The sequence below is a fragment of the Antechinus flavipes genome, chromosome 5 (genome assembly GCF_016432865.1).
Source record: "Antechinus flavipes isolate AdamAnt ecotype Samford, QLD, Australia chromosome 5, AdamAnt_v2, whole genome shotgun sequence".
Lineage (NCBI taxonomy): Eukaryota > Metazoa > Chordata > Mammalia > Dasyuromorphia > Dasyuridae > Antechinus > Antechinus flavipes.
The window spans coordinates 234,311,123-234,334,898 of record NC_067402.1 but is presented as its reverse complement, the minus strand read 5'-3'; the positions used below and the strand labels follow the sequence as shown (position 1 = coordinate 234,334,898).

The following is a 23,776-nucleotide window of genomic DNA, read 5'->3' as shown; positions in this document are numbered from 1 at the left end:
AAATCACAGATGTGGCCATGAAAAAGGACAAACTTTTTGTGAGCTTCCATTATATATCCAAATTTAAAAGAAAATAAAGTTTCAATCTTTACAATGACTACATTTTACAAGAATTAAAACTGACAATTTGATCTTTTCCTTTTATATTTTCTAGGTCCAGGATGGCCACACAAACAACCACTTACCTCTTACAAAAAATAGTATACATAGCACCTCCTGAGAAGAGGAGAAAAACTTTTTGCCTGACAAAAAATCTTTTTTTAAATAATAAAGTATTGTGCAATATATTCAAAGAAAAATAAGTATGAATGGGAAGGAGAAATCACACCATAAAAAAACAACCTATGTGTTAGTCTTTTACAAATTTGTTAGAAAAGGTTATAAGGCTCATCTTTTGATTGAATCTAAGAAATTCTGTGAAGAAAATCCCAACTACTATCACAGCAGATGGGCAGTCAACATTAAAATCAGATCATTCTTATTGGTGAGGTAAATTCTTAAAAGAAAAAGGTCAAACTGTATTTGAATAAAAAAGTAGGAGGCATGTTGGAATGAAAATGTATTTAAGATTAATTCAGATGCTGAAAATCAGTGATTGATCCCACCACTAACAAAGGAAAAGAACAAAAATAGCTCCTATGTATAGCCTTATTAACATTAAGCCATACTAATACAAAGACTCCATTGTATTAAGAGTGATCAAAAGTAAGAAATGTGACCTAATAATAATAAGAAATGTCATTGTAATTGGCTCTTAATTATCTAACATTGCTCAAGTCAAAATGACATTGATGCTTAAGAAATGTAACTAAGTACAAATTCTTACTGAAAAAATCTGAGAACTCTCTTGGGTGGTAGTTGTGAAAACTATGATTTTTTTTTAAAAAGTGCTTTTTTTTTTTTTATTTGATCAGTTTCTCTTTTTGCAAAGAGTTTATACCTAAACATAGAATTTAAGGAGTTTAAATTGAAAACAATGCATCTATAATAGTGAGAATTAATCTCATGAGGGAATTAAGACGTGGACTTATCATATTTATGTTTGTGTTGTGTTGATTTAAGTTAATTTAAAAAGCAAGTCAGAAGGAGTCAGCATTATGCTTATAGAGAAGATGCAGAATTGTTAGATACGAAATGAAAGAATGTGATTTGTAACATACCATTTCTCTCTTGTAAAATGATGGGATGTGACTAAAGTCATTTTCAACCCTAAAATTCTATGGGACAAAGAAATAAATTGCTTTGTTACTATTAAGAATGTCAGCCCTGGGATTACATTTTTGCCGAGTGTGCAGTATGTAGCTGTAACCTTAGGCTAATTAAAAATAACAGTAATACAATAAAGTTGAAGGTAAAAAGAGGATTGTAATTTGAACTACCATTCAAGACTATATTTTCCTTTTCAATAAACATGCCAAACCTTAGTTTTCCTTTTGTAATAAATACTTAAGGACTTTGGAGGAAGCATTTATTCATTCCCAAAGTTACAACCATTAAGGGGAAAAGGAATGTGGAAGTCTTCCAGGTAAGTAATAGCTCAAGTTAGACATATGCTACTATAATAAACTGGAAATTAAGTAGTGGCTTTGTAGAGAATGGCCTCTTAGAAGATGATAAACTAAGAAAGTAAAAGTACTGCCTTGAAAAATAATGCATTTCTTTGAAAAAGTAAAAGCTTCTTAATTAGCTCATTTTATTTCTTCTTTAAAAGAGTTTGACTTTAGGATTTTGGAATTATGAATGACTCTTAATTGCATTCTGCATAACAAAGTGCTAGAATTTTACTCTAAAGAACAATTTGTGGCATGTACTTGATTAAATTTAAAAAAAAATCAGAATTATCATACTATAAAGTTTTATTGAATTTCATTTAATGCAATTTAGTTATTTGTTTCCCTCATTCATTTTTATCCCTGAGGGAAAAATTCCCAACACAGTTATAGATCCATCAGTTTGGTTTCAAAAGTATAAGAAACCAGATGTATAGTTTTTAAAAAGTCATTTTGCAATTGCTTAAATTCTTTTTTCTTCCTTTTATCATAATTCTTAAGGTTTTGCATCTGTACTAATAAGAAAGCTGAATTATTAATTTCTCCAAATCAAATCTAGTTTTCTCACATTCCCAAAGCAGATGAGTAATCCTTTTGAAAAGGGATTATTATAAGGCTTTGAAAAGAATTACAAGTCTGTGACACCTGCTTGGTAGTTGTTACTGTCTGAGAAGTACATCTGTGAGAAGTTATCCTCAATAAGTGTTTTTTTCCTTTGTACTTTGTGGTTCTATTTATAGGACTTTCCCTTTGACCTTGATCTTTCTTTTAGTTCTTGCAGCTATACTAATCTTCCCTCCTCTCCTCCTCCCCCTAGATTTTTAAAGTATCTAAAAGAGAAGTAGGCAGAAGTTTTAACTTTTATTATCCAGTGCTTGAAAATATTGCTATGATAATGTATTTATAGTTTGAAAATTTTTTAGTTTAAGACTTCAGTTTATATAAAATCAATTTGTTCTTTGTTTCATCAATTTTTCATGTTGATTCAAAACAAAGAACAGCTCTACAAATTATTCTGGATAAAAATGAACTACTTACATTTATGTAGTTTTCTGCCACATCTTTTTAATCTCCAGATCTTCCTCTTATAATCTTACTTCATAGCATAAGCAATATAAGGACAAGATAAAAAAAAAAATTCGTTAAAACACATCAATGTGAATATATTTTTAATCCCTAATAATTAACTTTAAAAAATTAACAAATTTCCTATAATATTGCATGTTTTCTATATGTCTGTATTTCCTTCCCTAATATCAATAATTCAGGAATGGTACTTAAAATGGTTTCTACTCCTCTATTACAGGCTCTTGATTTAAGTCTAAAACTTAGATTCACATTCAAGGTGTATACATTATGTGCAAGAAGAAATTTTAAACTGAACTTTAGAACCTTATAAGATTTCAAGAAACCTTTTAAAGTAAAACTTTAAGCTCTTCTTATTTTGGTTTCATTCCCACATGGCTTTCTTCTTCAATTTTTGGAATGACGACAGTGGTCTTTCAGCCTCCTATTTTAGTGCTTCCAAAATGAACAATGTATATACATCATTTCTTCTGAAGTTTTGTGTGTGATTTTCAAAAGTGTGCCAAGCACTGTGTTCTTGCTTTCGGGTCAGTAATTTGTTTTTTAAACCTCTGGTGTTAAAAAACAAACAAACAAACAAAAAAAAAAAAAACTGACATTTTCCCTTGAAGCATTTATACACAATGACAAAGTATTTTTGTGTTAGTCTACAAATATAGACCAAAATGCCTTGTTTTAAGTTGTTTGCTTTGGGGTTTGTATTGTTTTTTTAGGAATAAGTGGGAAGAATTGAAAAATTAAAAAGAATTCTTCCTCATGACCTGGGACATAAGGAATAAATAAAATGGTAAACTATCAAAACAACTAGTTTGTTCTTTTGATCTTAGCGTAAAAGAAAATAATAAATCCTCAGATACATCTTAACTTCTCTCTCATGACAACCGCCTAAGTAAAAGCCTAGTAAACATTTTAATTAACATTTAAGCCACATTTTTTCTGTATGAAATTGATTCATCATAGGAGTAGACTTATGTTTTCCTTTCTTTATAGCAAGGATTGGCACCAAAAAATCATGTGGGAAAATTGGGGGTTGAAATTAGTAAGGTGAACAAAGTTGAGTAAAATAGATATAGAAAGTTAATACTGTTCAAGAAAACCTTCAAGTACTTGTGTGTGTCAGTAACATTTTTACTCATTTTTAAAAGAGGGAACTGGGATATTTAACTTGCACAAAGTTATACGTGTTTTAAAACTTTCAGGGCAAATTATTTTTTTTCATACAGGTAACAGGAAAAATAATATCAATCCTAAATGAGTGAAAATAATCTTAGTATCTGCAGTACACTTTTGATAAACAACTAAAAGCTTTTGTTAACTTTGTGGTTGTAATATTGTAAGAAAAAACTCCAACAACCTCACATCCCCTTTATTCATAAACAGTTAAATAAACATTCATGTGTAATGAGTACTACAGGATACTTTTGTAAATGAAAGCAAGTGTTTGCTTTTCTGTTTTGAACAAGTCACAAATCCAATAAATCTTTCATTTTAGTTTTCAAAAATATAATACTTAGGACTGGCCTGATTCTTTCTTTCACCCCATCTATGTGTAATTATAGATTGGAACTGGAATTCCAATGGATCAGATAAATTGGAAACACTTGCTCAAAGTGCTCCTCTGGATATCAGAAGAGTAGCATCCCCTGCTATGCTGAGTAAGCAGCTGCAAAAGTCACTACTTCCCACTTATGAAGCACTATCAGGATCTGCCCAAGTGCTGGTTTTCTTTATTAATTTAAAGATACCAGACTCATAAGTTAAGAATGAGCATCTTTCTAGGCCCTTTTTTGGGGTGGAATCCTAGGACAATTCTTGTTTACATTTTATGACTAACAGTGTTATGTATAGCAAAACACTAAATAAGGAGGTGACAAATGTGAGAGACTTTAAAGTTTTGGAACATAAATTTTGAGATGGGCAATGCCATGTATAGGTCGAGAATTATCTTAGAATCAGGAAGGTTTATATTACCTTGTGAAAATCCCTTAATCTCTTCATTACCTCCAGGCAATTATCAAGGGCTAAATTACTAAATAATTGATTTTTGGTAGATGGAACTTTCTCTCTTGGAAATATACTACAATTTGAGCATAGATAAGTTTGGACCAAAAAAAAAATTTAGAAAAGTTTGAGACTTAAGTTTAAACTGTTTACTGTCATATAACACACATGTAAGGGCTTAGGCAATATTCTGTTCACAGAGCAGATCTATTGTGAAGTTTATTACACTAAATATAGGCCAAATTACCTGACAGTGCTAGTGAACTGATATGAATTACAGTAGCTAGATATTATATTAGCTATAGAATTATTTTATTTGGATTACTTGTTAACTTATTACAAGGCAAATTTACCAGCTCACATGACCTTTCGTGTGATTATTATACAATGAGAAGTGCTTTGTCTTTGGTGTTAGGATTTGCATTTGGATTTTTTTGTTTCTTGCCATATGTGATCATGGAACTTTTGCCTGTTCCTTTGGTTTCCTCATCTGTAAAATGTAAATGTAAAAACACCTTTGTTTTAGATTGGCTAGGTCCTATCTAGTACCAGCTCTGAACCTATATTTTGCCATATACAGAATATTGGATAACAACCAAACTAGGCAGGAATTCATTAAAAAAAAAAAATCCTTACCACTGATAGGCACTTTCCTCCCTCATATAATTTACCTTTATAGTCCTTTAAGGTTTGGAAGTTGTGTGTGTGTGTGTGAGAGAGTGTGAGTGTGTGAGTGAGTGAGTATGTATGTGTGTGTGTTGGTTTGAGCTTAATTGTAACCTTTTTGGAGGTTGGGAGGGGAGCAAAGTGAGGGATAAAAGTAAAAAAAGTGCATAGAGAACAAAAAACCTACAAGGAATTGAAGAAGATGGATATCTGAACACAATGTGTACTATTACATAAGCTTTCTTGAAATGGAAATTTTATTGCTTTATATTTTTAATCCTCTCATCTGCTGTGTACTTGGTAATATTTTCTTATTTTATATTTGTTTTAAATAAGAATTAAGGAAAAAAAGGTTTAGATGAAGGTAAGTGTCTGAATTAGAACAAGTGTCTCAGCACCTAAGTTCACTGACTTGTCATTGTATTATGCCATAGCTTAGCAACACAAAAATGAAAGCATATAAACAACTGCTGTTAACGATTGCTGTTTGTATAAATGTGAACTGGAAAATGTGAGTTATTTACTCAGCATAGCAGGAGATGCAACTCTTCTGATATCCAAAGGAGCACTTTGAGCAAGTGTTTCCAAAGGAGAAGGAAAATCTTAAAGGTAAAATGACCAAAAAAAGTGATCTGTTTTAGAAGAAATTATTTTCATCTGGAAAGATGAGAAAAGAGAGAGACTCAAAGTGTATAAAAGAATAAACAGGTTTGTGCACTGAATTCTGATTTAAGTTGAGAGAGCTTAGCCTTCTAGAGATTGAACTAACAATCTCATTTTATTGTTTAAACAAGCTAGAAAGGCAGTATTTAGAGCTAAGCCCACTGCTTTTAAGAATGGTTTTTTTTGGGGGGGAGAAGGGAGGCAGCAACTAGGTGATGCAGTGGATAGAGCACCAGCCCTGAAGTTAGGAGTTCAAATCTGGTCTCAGATACACTTCCTAGCTGTATGACCCTGGGCAAGTCATTTAACTCTAATTGCCTCAGCAAATAAATAAAAATTCTACCTTACCTCTGTAATTTAAATTGAAAATCAAGAGAGAAATGTTAAGTCATAAAGAACTATAATCTTATACAGCAAAGCATATTTTGAACTATAAGACATTGTGCTATTAAGCCTTATAGAAGGTTTATATATGAGGAAACTTAGGGATTATTTAGGAAAATAATAACATTTTAAGGTTTCTTATCTTTTGAAATTGGTAATGGCATTAAGTGGTGATTTGTTAAGACATCAGAAGCTAATTGGTGGGTAGGAACATCACAATGATAAATTTGATAATTATTATTGGAGGGATGTGATTATGAGAGACTGACAGTTCAGATAAATTGACCGATAGGTACCAAGTCTATTCAGTGTTCTATCTTCTTGTCTTGATAGTTGGACAAACAAATCAATTAACCTCTCAATATTCTGTGTATGGCAAAATATAGGTTCAGAGCTGGTGCTAGATAGGACCTAGCCAATCTAATACAAAGGTGTTTTTACATTTACATTTTACAGATGAGGAAACCAAAGGAACAGGCAAAGGTTCCATGATCACATGGTAAGAAACAAAATTAACCTCTCAGCCTTTGTTATTTCAGTTACATTTGACTTTTCTTGGCCTTTTTGGTATTTTCTCATCAAAAATACTGGAGTGGTTTGCCATTCCTTCTCAAACTTATTTTACTTATAAAGAAAGTGAGGTAAGCAGAATTAAATGACTTTCCAGGGTTACATAGTAGTTGAGGCTAAATTTGAATGCAGGTGATCCTCACTCTAGGTCTAGTGCAGTAGCTCAGGAAATTCTCATTATTCAAAGAGTTGATTTACATAAGAGGGTTAGCTTGCTCATGGAGGACGCTGTGCTAGGTAAAGTTGAACAAATGTTGGGCTCCCAAAGGAAGCCCCAATATTTGGAGGAGCTGTTCCTATGTTGGTTGTGGAAAATGTAGGATTGTTTTTGTTGCTTTCATGCACAGACATGGCTGCAGTAATCCCACTGGGAGAAGGATTATTAAAATTGGGAACTGTGGTGGGTAAATTTACCCTGCCACTCATGCCTGAACTAGGAGGTGGGCCTGACCGGCTAGCATTTGCTGATGGCATATCTAAGTTGGCAGTTTCAAAACGTCTACGACTGAGTTCAATCATATTTTGCATTTCAGTTTTACTACTCAACAATAGTGTTATTCAACAAAAGTGTGACTTTAATAGTGTCACCTGTGCGCATCATAACTAAGCCTTGCATCTTCATTAGGGGCAAAAACGATGAAAGCCTCACCCAGTTCAGTGAGTTGGAGTACTGGACCTCCAGGCAGGAGGACCTGAGTTCAAATAAAGCCTCAGACATTTCCTAACTGACCCTAAACAAGTCACTAAACCCTGTTTGTCTCAATTCTTTATCTATAGAAATGATCTGGGAGAAAAAAAGGCAAATTATTATATTGTCCTTGTCAAGGACACCCCAAATTCCTGGAGAATCAAAATATGATTGAAACTACAAGAAACAACATCCAAAACTCATGAAAATCTGCTCAGTATAATTGGCTTAGCATTCTGTCTACATGCTGCATAATATTAAATACGTTTCAGAAATACCATCATATATTCTAATTTTCCAAATAACATTATATGAATATACACTGAAAATTGTTTTAAGATGAAGTTTTGATTCTCCCTCAAATAAATATCCTTATAGAGGATAGAAGTCATTTGCCAGGTAAAAGGGCTTTAGAATTTCTTCATATTCTTTAGAGTAGAATTTAAACTTTCTACTCGTGACTCCATTTTACTGAAAATTTTTACCTAACTGAATATATATAGGTATATAAAATAGGTACATAAATCAAACATTTAGTGATTTTTAAAAACCATAATTTTGTGACTCATATTCAATCATGAGATCCTATATGGGATCATAAGCCACAATTTAAGAAGCTGAGCTTTAGTAGCTAAACATATGCTGTTTCAGGAAAGGCCTCTGATACTTGAAATTTTTCATTGCTTATTTTCTTCCCTGATATTGGGCCAAAATATGCTTCCTTATAGTTAACATCTGTTTGTTCTGGTTCTGTCCTGTGGGACTATACAAATCTGAGTTTCCTGATTTCTCTATTCTGGATAAAGGAGTAGAGATGAGATCCCAATGAGATCTCTTAATCTCTTGAAGGTTCAGTAAGATCCAGAGTAATTTAAAATACCACTCTAGTTTCTCTTTAAGTAGCAACTCTTTAAATAGTGAAGATCAAAGCACTTTGTTATGCAGCTCTAATTCAGCCATTTCTTGGTAATAGATTTCAATGATTTTGTTTTAAAATTGTAATTTTACTTTTGTCTGCCTAGTTTTAAATGAACAATGAGAATGTTGTTTCCCTTATAACTTGTATTTGTTTCTGTTATTAGAGGAATGTTAAATTTGGGAGTAAATTCTCTTAAGTGTCTTACTAAGTATGACTATTTCCAATTTGCAGGAATAAGCTTTCATCTGCCCTTAAATACATACAATGTGTGAAACTAGGACATTTTGTTAGATATTTAAGCCAGTTGGGTTTGTTTTCAACATTAATCACATTTATCCTTAATTCCCATTCTAGCCCTCTTTGCTTTATAAATTCCAATTTATAAACCTGCTGCACCTCAGAATCCTTATAAATTAAAAGATTATCACGGGGCACTACTACATAAGTGATAATTGAAGATGTTCTGCCTCACTAAATCTCATGGTTGTAGCATATTTGGCTTGGAAATAATGAAATTTGAATGGGATAGTGAATCTTACAGGATGAGCAGGCATGAGTAAATTTGATCATTTATATTACTTTTCTTGCAAAAACTTCATTTGAAGTCATGACCATTCTTCCTAGTCAGCCATGTTTTGGGACCTCTGCTGCCATATTTAGCTTCTCACTTCAATTTCCTCACCTCACATTCACATTTCCAATTCCCAGATCTTAGTGATGATCTCTCCATCTCATTTCTGTTCTCTCCTCTGCTAGTTCCAACCTTTGTGGTCATATGCCTATACTAGAATGCTGTTAGCTTCCCAGTTAATGTATTCTTGTCTTTCTCCATATGATTTTTCAGTAAATTACAGTGGCTTTTGATTAACTCCAGGACCAAATATTTCATCTTAAAATTTTGTTTAGTATCCCGTGTAATTTATAATTCAATTACCTATGTACTTTAGAGGAATATGTCCTCAAAAGTTTTTGCTGACATATGATCTAAAAAATTTGGAGGCCATTGTTTTATACACTTATCTTTTTAAATTCTTTGAAAATTTTAAATTCTGGATTCCCTCCCTGTCAACCATCCCCCCACCCATCAAGAGGGTAAACAATATGTCAAATATACAAGTGAAATGAAAAACATTTCCATGGTAGCCATATTGCAAAAAAAAAAAAAAAGTTAAAAAAAAACTACATTTTTCTGGGATAGCATTTTTCCCATCATGAGTCCTTTGGAATTATCTTGGATAACTATTGATCATAGTAGCCAAAACTTTCAGTTTGACCATCATAATATTCCTGTTTCTGTGTACAATGAACTGGTTCCACTTCATTTTGCATCAATCAATTAGCCATGTTTTTCTGAGATCTCCCCTTGTCCCATCACCATCATAGGCCATAATTTTTTCAGCTGTTCCTAACTGATGAACATCCCCTCAATTTCCAATTCTCTGCCACCACAAAAAGTTGCTATATTTTTGTACATATACATCTTTTTTCTTATTTCTTTGATTTCTTTGAAATGTAAACCTAAGAACAGTGGTATTAGATCAAAGGCAGTACAAAGTGTTTTGGCCCTTTGGGCATTATTTCAGATTATTCCTAAAAATAGTTGAATCAGTTTATTAATATGCCTAAACTCCCTTTTTGTATCTTTTAGCAACTGGTGTTTATTTTTATAAATTTGACTTCAGTTCTTTAAATGTTTGAGAAATGAGAACTTTATCAAAGAAACTTGCCTTTTGGGGGGGGGCAGTAATCATTGGCTATTGTATTTTTTAGCAAAATGTTGTTTCCCTGCTTATCTCTTTAATTTTTTTTTTTTACATTTTTACTTTTGCATTCTTTGAAGTCATGATTACTACCTCTGCCTTTTTTACTTTAGCTAAAGTTGTTCTAATCCTTTATTTTAGCTCTATATGTAATTTCTATATACAGCATATTGTTAGATTCTGGTTTCTAATCCATTCTGCTATCTATTTTCATTTTATGTGTTAACTCATCCTATCCACATTCATAATTATGGTTACTATTTCCTTCCATTTTCCTCTATTTTGATCCTAGTGCTTCTGACCACGTATTCCTTTAATCCCCCACACCCTCACCCGTTTCTTAAAACCTCACCCTTTCCAATTTCCCTATTGGGAAAGATAGATTTCTGTACTCAACAAAGTACGTACATATTGCTTCTTTGAACCAATTCTGATGAGAGTGAAGTTCAAACATTGCCCTCCACTTCAACATTTCCCTCCCCCACTACTACAAAAACTCTTCACCTTTTTTAAGGAGTAAAATTTGTTCCATTCTCCCTCTCTCTTTCCTCTTCGAGTTCATCCCCCCCCCTTTTTTTTTTTTACCTTTTTTTTGAGGTGAAAGTCATTCCAATATTGACTTATTTTTCATACTTTCTGTTTATAAATTTTTAACTCCTAATAATGGAAAAGGTTTAGCAATTTTATATATATATATGTATATGTGTACATATACATATATATATCTCATCTTTATAGGAATGTAAATGATATCAACCAAATTGAGTTCCTTTTGATTATTCTTTAATGTTTACCTTTTTATACTTCTCTTGAGTTTTGTGTTTGAATGTCAGCTTTTCTATTCAGCTCTGGTTCATCAGGAATGCTTGGAGGTTTTTTTTATTTTATTAAATACTCAAGGTGATTCTTGATTGTAATCCTAACTCCTTTGCCTTCTAAAATATATTACAATCACTCTGTTCCTTTAATATGTTAGCTGCTAAATCTTGTGTGGTACTGATTGTAGCTCCACATGACTTAAAATATTTTCTTTCTGGCTGCTTAGTGTTTTCTCATTGACCTGGGATCCCTGGAATATGGTTGTGGAGTTTTCTGGGATATTCCTGGGAGTTTTCATTTTGGTATCCCTTTTAGAAGGTGATCAGTGAAATCATTCAAATTCCTATTTTACCCTCTAGATTTAAGGTCAAGTTTAGTATTTTTTACAGTATGATGTCTCAGCTTTTAAAAAAAATCATTGCTTTCACTCAGCTATGTCATGACTCTGGGCAAGTCACTTATCTCCAATTGCTTCAGTCCCACCCAAAAAAATCATTACTTTTAGGTAAAAAAAATGTGTATGTGTGTGTGTATACCCACATATACACACACACACATATATATGTATATGTATATATCCCCCATTACATGTAAAGTAAAATTTACATTCCTTTAAAAAAAAATAATTGAGTTGCAGATTTTCTGTTTCCCTTCACCTCCCCTCTTCCTGAATTGGTATGTAATGGTTGCATCAGTTCACAAATCCACCATTAGTGCATTTTCCCACATTCCCTCCATCAGTTAATTTTTTCCTTTTCTCTGTTATCTTAGCCAATCTGATAGGTGTCAAGTGTTACCTTAAAGTTGTTTTCATTTGCTTTTCTTTAATCAAAAGTCATTTGGAGTATTTTTTCATATGATTATAGATATCTTTGATTTCAACTGAAAACTGCCTGTTCACATCTCCATTTATCAATTTGGGAATGACTTATATTTTTATAAATTTAACTCAGCTTTATTTTTTTTTTTTTTTGAGAAATGAGACCTTTCTCAGATACACTTGCTGTAAAAATTGTTTCCCAACTTTTTGCTTTCTCTCTAATCTTGGTTGTATTAGGGTTTTTTTGTGCAAAAATTTTGAATTTTATATAATCAAAATTATCCACATTCTGTTGCTCATTTGGTCATAAATTCTCCCCTTCTCCATAGATCTAACAGGAAAACTATTCCTTGCTCTTTTAATTTGCTTATATGCTTACAAGATCATCCTTTGGATTTTAATCATGTACACATTTTGTCTTTATCTTGATATATGGTGTAAAATGTTGGTCCATACTTAGTTTCTGCCATATTGTTTTCCCAGTAGTTTTTGTCAAATAGTGAGTTCTTATCCCCAAAGCTTAGATCTTTGGGCTTATTAAATACTAAATTACTATGGGCATTTACTGTTGTATCTTGTATAACTAATCTGTCCCAGTGTTTCACCATTCTATTTCTTAGCCAGTGCCAGATAGTTTTGACAATTTTCAGTTTATTATACAGTCTGAGATCTTGTACTGGTAAGCCACTTTCCTTCCCTAATTCCTTTGATATTCATGACCTTGTGTTCTTTCAGATAAATTTTGTTAGGATTTTTTTTGCTGCATAAAATAACTTTTTGATAGTTTAATTGGTATGACACTGAATAAGTAAATTAATTTAGATAGAATTATCACATATTGGTTAGCTATTGCTTTTTCTATTTGTTTAGATCTGGCTTTACTGGAGTGAAAAGTGTTTTGTGATTATGTTCATATATTTCCTGGTTTTGCCTCGACAGACTCCCAAGTAGTTTATATTGTTTCCAGTTATTTTGAAAGGAATTTCTCTTACTATTTCTTCCTGCTAGATTTTATTTATAATATATAGATAATTTATGTATATGGGCTTATTTTATATCTTACAACTTTTGGTTAATTATTTCAACTTTTTTTTTTTTGTTAATTCTTTAGAATTCTCTAAGTATTTTATTGCAAAGAGTGATAATATTATTTCTTTCTTGACTATTCAAATTCCTTCTTTTGCTATAGCTAACAGTCCTAATACAATATTGATTAATAGTGCTGGTACTGGGCATACTTGCTTTACCCCTAATCTTTTAGGAAGGCTTTTTGCTTATTTCTATTACAGGTAACTCTTGCTGATAGTTTTAGATATTGTCATTTTAGAATCTGTTGGGGGTGATCAGTGGATTCTTTAAATTTGTTTTGCCCTTTGGGTCTAGGATATCAGGGACAGTTTTCTTGATGATATTTTGAGATCGAATATCCAGATACTTTTTTTCATCATGACTTCCAGGTAGTTCAATAATTCTTAAATTCTCTCTTTACAATCTTATTTTTCAGATCCATTTTTCCAATGTGATTATTTACATTTTCTCTTATTTTTTAATATTTAACATTTTAATTCAAAAATTGTTGATGTCTTATACAGTCATTAGGTTTCGTTTGTCCAATTCTGATTTTTAAGAAATTATTTTTTAAATTTAGCTTTTGTAACATTGGCCAATTCTACTTTTAGAGTGGTAGTTTTTGTACCTCTGTTTACATTTTGCTAATTTTTCTTTTAAGGATGTTTGCATTAGCAAATTTTGTGCATGTTTTTCCATTTTTTTGGTGCTTCCTTATCCCAGCTACTGACTTTTTTTTCATGATTTTCTTGCATAATTCATATTTCTTTTTCCAATTTTTTTCCTATATTTCTTATTTAATTTTTTAAATCATTTTTGAGTTTTTCTAAGAGTTCTTTTTGAGCAAGAGATCGACAATTTTCTTTGAGGCTTTGCATATGGGCATTTTGATATTGTTATCCTCTTTTGAGTTTATTTTGCTCCTCTTTACCATAGTAACTTTTTATGGTCAAGTTTTTTTTCCCTCCCCTTGGTTTACTTTTTCCAACTTTTTTCATGATTTTAAAGTTAAGCTCTGCTCCTGGAGACCTCTGGGTCTGGAGGTTTACTTGGTGTGCTTGCTTGCTACTTGCTTTCTTTACAGGGACTTGGAGGCCTCACAAATGACCCTGTGCCACTGAGCTGCCATCCTAGGGCCAGGTCCTTCCTCTCTAACTTGTGGTAAAGCTAGGGGTCCCATACTAGCTTGCCTGGACACTGTCAGCACTGAGTTGTTCTCCTCTTTTACCTGATTGAGTCAGACGCTTTTCTGTACTCCTATAATTTGGGGATGGAAAATTATTTCTCTTTGTCCTTTTATGGATTCTGCTAACTCATTGTATTTTTAATTGTTTGATTTGGAATTTGAGTGAGCTTAGACAAGTTTCTGCCTTTTCTCTGCCATCTTAGCCAACTTTAATAATTCTCAGTTGATTTTCTGGGTCAGTTATTTTTCTGATATTTCATATTTTCTTTTCTTTCATTCTTTTGACTTTCTTTTATTGTTTCTTGAACTGTCATAAAGTAATTAGCTTCTATTTGCCTAATTATAATTTTTAAGAAATTATTTTCTTTGGTCAGCTTTTGTACCTTTTTTCTCCATTTGACCAATTCTGCTTTTTCTAAGGTGAATTTTTGTGCCTCTTTTATTGTTAAATCAATTCTATTTTTTAAAGTGTAAATTTTCTTCAGGTTCTATATGGGTGTGTTTGTGGGCATGTGTGCATGCCTCTTTTATCAAGCTATTAATTCTCTTCATAATTTTCTTGTATCACTCTCATTTCTTTTCCTAATTTTTCCTTTATCTTATCTTTTTAACTCTCCTAGGTATATTGAATAGCCTTCCATCCAATTAGCATTTTGCTTTTGAAGTTTTGCTTATAGCTGTTTTCACATTATATTTTTCTGGGTTTATGTCCTGTTTTCTCCCACTATAGTAGATTTTTATGAAGTTATTTTTTTTTGTTCATTTTCTCACCTATTTCTTGACTTTAAACTTTGAAATTGGTTTCTGCTTACCTGAGACCTTTTGGATTTTTTGTTTTGATGTTTTCAGAGCTTTTGGTGATCCACAAGTTTTTGGTGTTTCTTAAGGTGGTGTGCTCCCAGGAGAGGTATGGTCACTGCTGTCATTTCCCTACAACTGTTGGTACTACTGTATCTCTTGGCCTCCCTTCTTTCTTTTGACCAATTAATTATGTGTTCTTCATTTTACCCTGGAACTGGAGCCTGAAACTACTTATGGACAATAGAACTGCCAATCAGTGCCAGCTGCACCTGCTACCAACAAAGGATCCTATGTAATTTTTACTATTTGTCCAATCCCTTTATCTATGAACTGAGAGCTCCTGAAACTGCTGCTGTTCTGTTAATAATGCATCTTAATAGTTATTTTTCATGACTTAAAACAATGATAAATTCATTGAGGGGCAGGTTTCATGTCTTGTCCAAACACTATTTCTATCTCCATTGTCTATTTAAAAGTTCTCTCTTCAGTGAGTTGAACACTTACTTTGAGTTAGTTACTGAATATAGTTGTGAATGTCAATAAGTCTACTCTCAAAAGGTACTCATAATCTAATAAAAGTGTTGTACAAATTTTGGTATAGCAACGCTAGAATAGATTTCAGATAGTTTAGATACATAACTAAGCTTAATATTTTAGGATAACAGTAATCCAGTCAATAATAAAATGCACGCAGCCTCCCTTGTGTTCACTGTTTCATGAGGAAGTATACAGGATGGAAATCCAGATATGTACCTCTGGTACCTCTGGTCAAAGGTTCCAAACTGTTGGGAACTCAAGTTTATATAGATTATATAGAAGTTCTCTAAAGTTTACATTTAGGAACCAGGGAGGCCAGGTGTAGTGGAAAATCCTCAGGATAAGAAAGTTTAAATTATAGTTAACCATATTAGATAAATAGAGGTGGTTGCAATTAAGCTTTAAGTTATCCAGTCTTGTATGACAAATTAGGTCAGGGAGAATGATAATGTTAGGTTCATCTGACTATTCAGAAACAGATATAGGAATAACCCAGGTAAATTAGAATTCAATTAAGGATGTAAAAGAGCAATTGGATAGAAGGATCAGTTTTTAACGGAACAAAGGAAGGAAAACTTGATGGAAGTGGACTGAAGGATAAGACAGGGAACTAGAGCAAAGCTTAAAACTGTATCATGACCCCATATGCAGTTGCATACTGACTGTGGGGTTGCAAAATTGATTTATTATCAGTAAATGTTTGATTTATGATTCCATTTTATGTACCTTTATAGCCAGGGTCATATATCTTAAGTAAAAAGGGATTGTGAGTGGAATAAGTTTAGAGTAAAATAAGGATGAAAAGGCAAGTTGAAACCAGATATTTGAGTCCCTTGAATTCCAGAATAAGGTATTCATACAAGGCTAGGAAGTTTGTATTAAATAGGAAACTAAAATTTTGTGACCATGGAGAGATTTGTTAACACAATTATTCTGAACACTAAATGAAGGATGGATTGTAAAGGAGAGAAATAAAAGAAATAGAGACATGCCTAGAAGGTTGTTACAGTAATTCAGGTGAGAGGTAATGAGAGCCAGAACAAAGATAAAGAGTTTTGTCTAGGTGTTTGTGCCTTGAAGAAATTTGTAATTTAGTAGATTAGAAATGGAAGCCCATATTAGTGGAAATTAATGATAAATAAAATTTTCAAAATTATCATGGAGAAATTTATTTTCAAAGCCAAAAATGTTTGGTGGTTTTGTTTTTTTTTTGAGTAGATTTTGAAAAGTTTTTTCCCCCTGTAAAATCTGTATAAATATAAAACCACAAATAAAGACACATCATTGGAATAAGGAAGGAAATGCTCATTTTTATTCAATTTTTTCTTAATCAAAAAAGTAAAAATGTGATTCATTGTTGAGGTTATTGAAATTGCAGAACATAGTAATCAAAAGGCATAGCCAGTAATTTCTTAAAATTTTTGTCCCCATCACAGTAAAATATTTTGATTTTTAAAAATCTTTCATATCTCTAGTTTGTATTTTGTATTTTTGTAGCTAGTAAGTACCCGAAAAACTCAAGCAGGGTCATGATTAAGAGGTGAGTGTTGAACCTAGCTAGTCTGAAATAGGCTATTATGTCATGCTACTTCTTGGGGCCTGCATATTTTTATTATTGGAATATAAACAAGCTGTTTTTATTAATATATTTTACTCATTACTGTTATTTAGCTATTGGCATTGTTACTTTTGCTTTTCTAGTTGTTGAAAAGAAAGTTCTTGCCACCAAAGTCCTTAGCACTACCAAATGAATTCAACATCTAGAAACTGGAATAATTTTTTTCAGTGGAATAATTTTTCTTCATTAAAGAAACCTGCTTTGCTACTGTATCCTCAGGTCAATGAGACATTTCTATCTGACTTGCATTAGAAATCTCTGCATGTATTGTCTCCCCTAGCGAATGTAAGCTCCTTGAGAACAAGGAATGGTCTTTTTTTGTTTGTATCCCTGGTGTTTAGAACAGGACTTTGTATATAGTTAGCCCTTAATAAATTATTTTATTCATTTATCCTTACCCCATAGAGCATTCAGAGTCAAAGGACTTTGGCATGAATTTCAAATTTGACATTTAATAGGCAAGTCATTTACTCTATCTGGACCTCAGTTTTCTCATCTTTGAATGGGAGGATAGGACAAGATAACTCTTAAGGTTCCTTCTTGTTCAACTATGATTTATGATCTATGATTAGTCAGTATTTTTGGAGTGAGTGGCTTAATATAATCTAGCAAGTACTGTTTATTAGGACAGAAAAGCAAATGTTCTCAAAGCAGCATTTTGAAAAATGATTTTAATTGTTTCGATATTATTAATCTGATCAAATTAGCTTGTCCCCATTGTATCCTAAAAACACAATAAACTTAAAAAAACCCTCAGTATACCCAAAAGGTGGCTTAGTGACCTTTATTACTGAAGATTTAACTTTTTCCTCTGTACACATAGCACACCTAACACTGAGTCAGCTAGACCTATCAGGTTACTCATAAATAGAACAGTATTTTGAATCAACAGATGTGGAAAAAGTGCCTGCTCCCTCTACTCTTTTCCCTTGTCTAGGAATTATGACTAAATACTTGGTTTCAAATCCTGCTTTACTTAATACTTTTATAATATTTCATAATTTTCAGTTGGGAAATGTTTTTAGATATATTTTTGAAAACTACCTCCACCATTTGCCCTCATTGAAGTAACAACTGAACAGGGCTTAAATATAGAGAATTTATAAAGAAAGTAGTTATAGGTAGCATAATAATAGGAGAGGGTAGGGAAAATGAGCTTTTGAAGAAAGTAATAAAACTGCTAGAGGAATAGTAATTAAAAGAAATTTGAACACTAGTTTATAATTCCAAATTACATAAAGTCAAAGTCTTGGTTAAAATCCCTATTCTAATTGCAAAGATGTATTATGAACAGTTTGTATTTTTTTTTCTTAGTAATGTTAATTTCTTAATTTGAAAACTCTTTTCCACAGGGATTTGAAAATATTGGTTACATTGAGAGGACATGGTAAAAAGTTAAAAGGTTAGCAGTTTCTCTTATATCACTTATTAGTGAGTTGAAAATATGTTTTCTTCTGCCAATTTTAATTTTTAATTTTAAAATTTAATCCCCAGAAGGGTGCTACAATCACAGTGTAATCTTGTTCTTAAAAATTCACATTTTTAGCTCTTATTTCTTAATATATTTTGTGCTTTTAAAATTGACACCAAAATATTGTACAGAAAAAAAAATTAAAGTTAGAAGGGAGAAAGAAGTTATATTATTCCACACATATATAAATGTTGAAATACAATATTGGGAAATTATTCTAGGATCATTTTTTTTTCAGCAAAATTTATGATTTATGGCTTAAGGGATTGCAGTGAGGTTTTATTTCATTAGGCATCCTCTGGAAGATAAAAACACAATGTATCAATCAAGAAAATACAGTTAGGAATTAAGATGAATACAAGACTACACATATGCTCTGTAACAGGTAAAAGGACAAGTTCCTGCATGGTTTCTAATGCTTGATAGCCACAGTTTGTTGTGTTCAACGAGCTCAACAGAAGATGGATAAATTTTGATTGTTCTCAGTGCCTGAAGGTGCTGGATGCCCTGAAGTAGGAAAGGAATTTATAGCAGAGGCTCACCACGAAGTACCAGACATTCCGAGCCATCTGAGATCTTGCAATGAAAAAGCGCCAGATGATGAGGAAAAGGACTGTGTTAAAGAGGTAGTGAATGTTTCTGAGCCTGAGGAATAGAAAGACACATATGTGATTTTAAAAAGAAAAGAAGCTAAACCTAACAGCATCCACAGAATACATAGGATTATATTTAAAAGAATGTGTCCCAAAGACACAGGATTAGAAAAATTTAAAGTAAAAGTTGTAATAGAAGCAAATTAGTCTCTCTAAAATGCACAGCATGCTGGAATTAGTTTATTTACACATGATAAGATCAATGTGTCTGGTTTGTAAAATGAAATTAATATGCTATATCAAGTGATTATAAATTTGATATCACTGGCACCTCTCACAGTTATGAATGAGATTTTTTTGTGTAGGCTGGTAGAGCTCTACTGAATTTAGTCTTAGCTAATTATCAGAGGATTAACACTGAAACTTTACTTTTGGTTTTAGGAATATCTTCTTATATAATGTACTCTAACTGGTAATAATTAGCTCTGTCTAGTCTAGTACAGCAGAACTAAGTCTTGGTATTGTGTTTACTCTATGACAATGGTATGAACTTTTGAAAGAACCATAAAGATAACTTGTGACTATATTTAAACATTATAAAAGTGTGCTTTTTCTAGAGTATTTCCAAGGGGAAAGAGTACTAATAGGAATAAGTACTAAAGTACAAGTAATTAGAGAATTCTATCATAATAGCGGTTTCTAAATTTTCTAAACTATCCTACATTGTTAACATGATTAGAGACCACATTGATCCTATACGATTTTCTTTACTACCCAAAGTACTAGAGACTAAACATTCTCTTCTCTTCTCTTCCCTTCCTCCCTTTTTTCCCCTCAACAATTTGGATTTGACCTAGCTAGTGACTATTAATAAAGTTCTTTGGTATGGATTGTGATGCCAGCCTCGCTTTCAGCCATTTAGTAAGTTACTTGATATTTGCCAGGTCTTTGGAGCTCTGGTTACATAATTTCACTTAACTAACTTTGTGCTTACTTTCATATGAGCACAGGCCAATTAAAGACCAGATTCCACCTCTCCCTGAACCATCCCTCTCTCAGAATATCTCATGACTCAGTGCATTATAGGAGCATATAGTAAATAATGTGTTAGGAAGAGACATTTTTTAAAATCACATTTTGGAGGAGACCACTCCTTTTCACCACTATTGACTGAGTCTTCAACAGTTGGCTAGTTGGCTTTGATTGTTAAACATGTGCTGGCTGTACTGATGTCAGCTGACACTCAGACAATCAGTAACAGGAATGTTCAAAGAAGCTTTCTCTTTTGCTTTTACTCTACTAGTTGAAAATAAATACTATGTTCCCAGTCAGAAAATGTGAAGTTGCTTTGTGAACACTTGAGCTTCTGTGGATATATTTGCATTGCCTGACATTTAGCAAGCTTTCAACACTATATATCAAATCCTCAGACTGCCACTTACTGCCTTCCTCATTATTTAGAAAACAATGAAGGAAAAGACATTTTAAGCTGAGGCTTAGTTGTTCCTAAATAGTTGTCCCTTAGTTGACCCAAATGTTATAGTCCTGTAAACGTTTATCCTTAGCATAGAGCTGGAGCAATACTCTCTCAATGTCCACTTTAATGGAATTTAGAATAAGCTGTCAATTCTATTGGTAAAATTGTTAGAAACTCGTTGTTCTGGAAATGCAAAGGCAAAAATAAAACTACCCCCTGCCCTCATACTCTACTAAAATTTCTATTAGAAACAACTTTCCTTTTATAAAGATCTATTTATTGCTCCTTTTCAAAAAGCAAAAACTTTGCATGTAACTTCCATATATACTCTTGGAAGCTTCTTAATTTTTAAGGAATAAAATCCAGGTCCCAGCATTCAAGGCCCTTCACAATTTGACTGCAACCTACTTTTCCTTATAATTATATTTTCCATTTTTTCTTATTCTATTCCTTGTTCCTGCCAGCCTAATTTGATCACAAAAGCAAGCTTTGCATAGCATTATGACTATGCCTTTGCTCCTTTTGCTTTCTCAGCCAGAAATATACAGACATGATTGGAAAGGCCTTCCCCCTGAATATCCAAATGCTGTCGTACATTTTTTTCTTATGTGATTTTCATTATATTTGTTGCATTGCATACATATTTCTTAAATGATTATTTTCTTCCTGTTTTGAAGAATTTAATACTTACTGACTAAATCTCTCATTTTTAGTTTTTCAGATACTATTTTATTGTTTAACAAATTGTTCATGTGTCTCTTTTGTTTCTTTGTCTCTAAGTTTTGTGGGTAATAAGTGTTCAGCCTATTATAGGAATTCAACAACTATTGTTGATTGACTGTTAACACTTACATTCGTAAATGTCTCTTTGCTGCAGGAATCCCAGCCATATCTTCTTTCAGTAGGTATTTCTTAATTCCCAAGCAATAGTTTTCAGTGTACTCCAACCAATTCAAATGGCGCACATCAAAGTTGAATAACTGAAAGGAAATAACAGTGGTTTAATTGCTTAGATTGAACAGTTGAAGAGCTGAAAAATTTATGCATAATGAGATTGCCAAATTTTGTAGAGTGAAAAGTTTTTGGGGTTTTTTTCTTGCTTGAGGAAAGAGTAAAGGTAATGGTGGAAGGCTGTAATTCAAAAGGAGATGAGGAAATGGATGACTTTCCATTAAAGAATTGTTATATAAACACTTCCTAAAACCTGTCTGAGAAAATGTTAAAGGCTAAAGAGGTAAACAGGGAAAGTTATAAAGTTAAATGAAATAGTTTTTGTTAGGAAGAAAATTCCTAACAAGAGCTATTTCAAAAAAAAAAAAAAGTAGAACTGATTTCCTTGCAAGGAAGAATATATCTTTTGAGATATATTGGGGAGAGGCTGGATGACTATCTGTCAGGTATGTTAGAGTAAGATTTTCTTTTGGGTATAAATTGAACTAGATGGCTTCCAATTTTTAGTTATGCAATTTTTTGCAGCCATCTTTAAGAATTTGAAGGGCTTCCAAGACAATGGAATCCTTTGGAATGCCAAAGGACTTATAATGGAAAATGCTGTCCTAATCCAGACAAGGAACTAATAAGAATTTGAATGCAATTGAAGCATATAATTTTCACTTTATTTTTATCATGGCTTTTTTTGCTTTGGTCTATTTCTTCTTTCACAACTTAATATGGAAATATGTTTTACATGATTGCACATATATTATCTTTATCAAATTGAGAGTGGGTGGCAAGGGTGAGGGGAGAAGATTTGAAACTCTTACATTTTAAAAAAATGAATGTTAAGGTTTCTGGGAGCCAAGATGGTGGAATATGCAGTGAATCTTTGTAACTCTCCCATGTTCACCTCTAGACAACCATAAAATAGTCCAAGCAAAATCCCAGAATAGAAACCAGTTAGGGTGAAACTATTTTCATCTCAGGAAACTTGAAGGATTTGCAGAGGGGATCCTTTTTACTTGGTTAAAGGCTGCAATCCAAGACGGGAAGCTCCCCAATGAGCCAGCAGAAAGCCCCATCTCAGCAAATCAGCAGGAGATCCTGAGTCCCAGGATGGTGGAACTTCAATGTCAGGACACCTCACTTACTTTGGTAAAATTATCGATTCCAGCTCCAGAGGATCACCATGTGCTCCAGCATAGCACCAGGCAATCAGGTATCTTCCAATAGCTATACCTCCAAGTATCTCAGTGTAGCCCCAGGGAAACAGAAACACCCCACATGACCTCAGCACACTACTAAGAACCCCAGCTCAGCACCAGGTAAGCTGCCAGGTTTCTCTACAATCTTCAACAGCATCAGTCATTCCTTATCCTACCCCCACTGCCCCACAGCCAGCACCAGACTGAGGGAGAGAGGGGAAGGTAACCATGAACCTCAGGGCAATATCAGAGCATCACTACGTAAACAGCCAGAACTTGAGCCACTGGCATAAGAAACTTGAGACAGTACTCCATCCATTTGGGGAGCAGAGCTCAAAAGAGAGGAATAGGGCAAAAATAGAATCTGACCATAGAAAACTATTATAGTAACAAGGAAGATTGAGACACAAACTAAGAAGAGGATAACAATGTCAAAACCCCAAAGAAAAAATGGGCCAGAAAAAACTTATAGCTTAAAAATCATATTAAAAGGGGTAGAAGAAAGATTGGGGGAAAATGAGTGATGCAAGAGAAAAGAAAAGAAAAAAAGTTGAACTCGGTCCAAAGTCTTTTTTTTTTGCAGTTTTAGATATGATATAGTTTCATGTTATGCTACTCTTCTTATATCTGTATGTTTCAGTTTGTCAATATACCACTTTCAGTATCCTTAAAAATGATACCCAGAGTTGTTTATACAGCAGAGGGTTCAGTAAAACTATTACTTATTCTACCTGTATTCTATGTAGTATTAATGGAGCCTAAGAACACAATAGTTTTGGGGGCTATCATTTCACATTATTGACTCATCAAACTTACTGTCAGCAAAAGCTCTGATTATTTTTCCATTAATGATTCCTTAACCACATCTCTTCCACATAGTTATTTGTCTGCTTCATTTCTCAAGTAGCCTGTAATTTTTTTTAATACTGTATTTGCTTTGCAAAACCTTTCTATCCTA

The 23,776-nt window shown here is 32.8% G+C and overlaps 2 protein-coding genes and 1 long non-coding RNA gene across 12 annotated transcripts in view; 2 read left to right on the top strand and 1 right to left on the bottom strand.

Moving 5' to 3' along the window:
• Positions 1-3,440, top strand: part of ERGIC2 (ERGIC and golgi 2) — a 65,681-nt gene extending 62,241 nt beyond the window's left edge. For all 8 annotated transcript variants that reach the window (XM_051961158.1, XM_051961151.1, XM_051961155.1 and 5 more), the window contains one exon: positions 155-3,440. In XM_051961158.1, the coding sequence (XP_051817118.1) occupies positions 155-220 (66 nt within the window). In that variant the 3' untranslated portion in view covers positions 221-3,440. The remainder of the gene's footprint in view (positions 1-154) is intronic.
• The window catches only part of FAR2 (fatty acyl-CoA reductase 2), a 185,770-nt gene continuing 162,690 nt past the window's right edge, over positions 697-23,776 (bottom strand). For 2 of the 3 annotated variants that reach the window (XM_051961132.1, XM_051961133.1), the window contains exons 11-12: positions 21,530-21,657; positions 16,809-19,252 (exon numbers count right to left, since the gene is read on the bottom strand). In XM_051961132.1, the coding sequence (XP_051817092.1) occupies positions 19,090-19,252; positions 21,530-21,657 (291 nt within the window). In that variant the 3' untranslated portion in view covers positions 16,809-19,089. Of the gene's footprint in view, positions 2,647-16,808; positions 19,253-21,529; positions 21,658-23,776 lie in introns of those variants that run through there. The other variant, XM_051961134.1, reaches the window with a different exon arrangement.
• Positions 5,071-23,776, top strand: part of LOC127537854 (uncharacterized) — a 28,136-nt gene continuing 9,430 nt past the window's right edge. The window contains exon 1 of the long non-coding RNA XR_007947619.1: positions 5,071-6,849. This is a non-coding gene — a long non-coding RNA (uncharacterized LOC127537854). The remainder of the gene's footprint in view (positions 6,850-23,776) is intronic.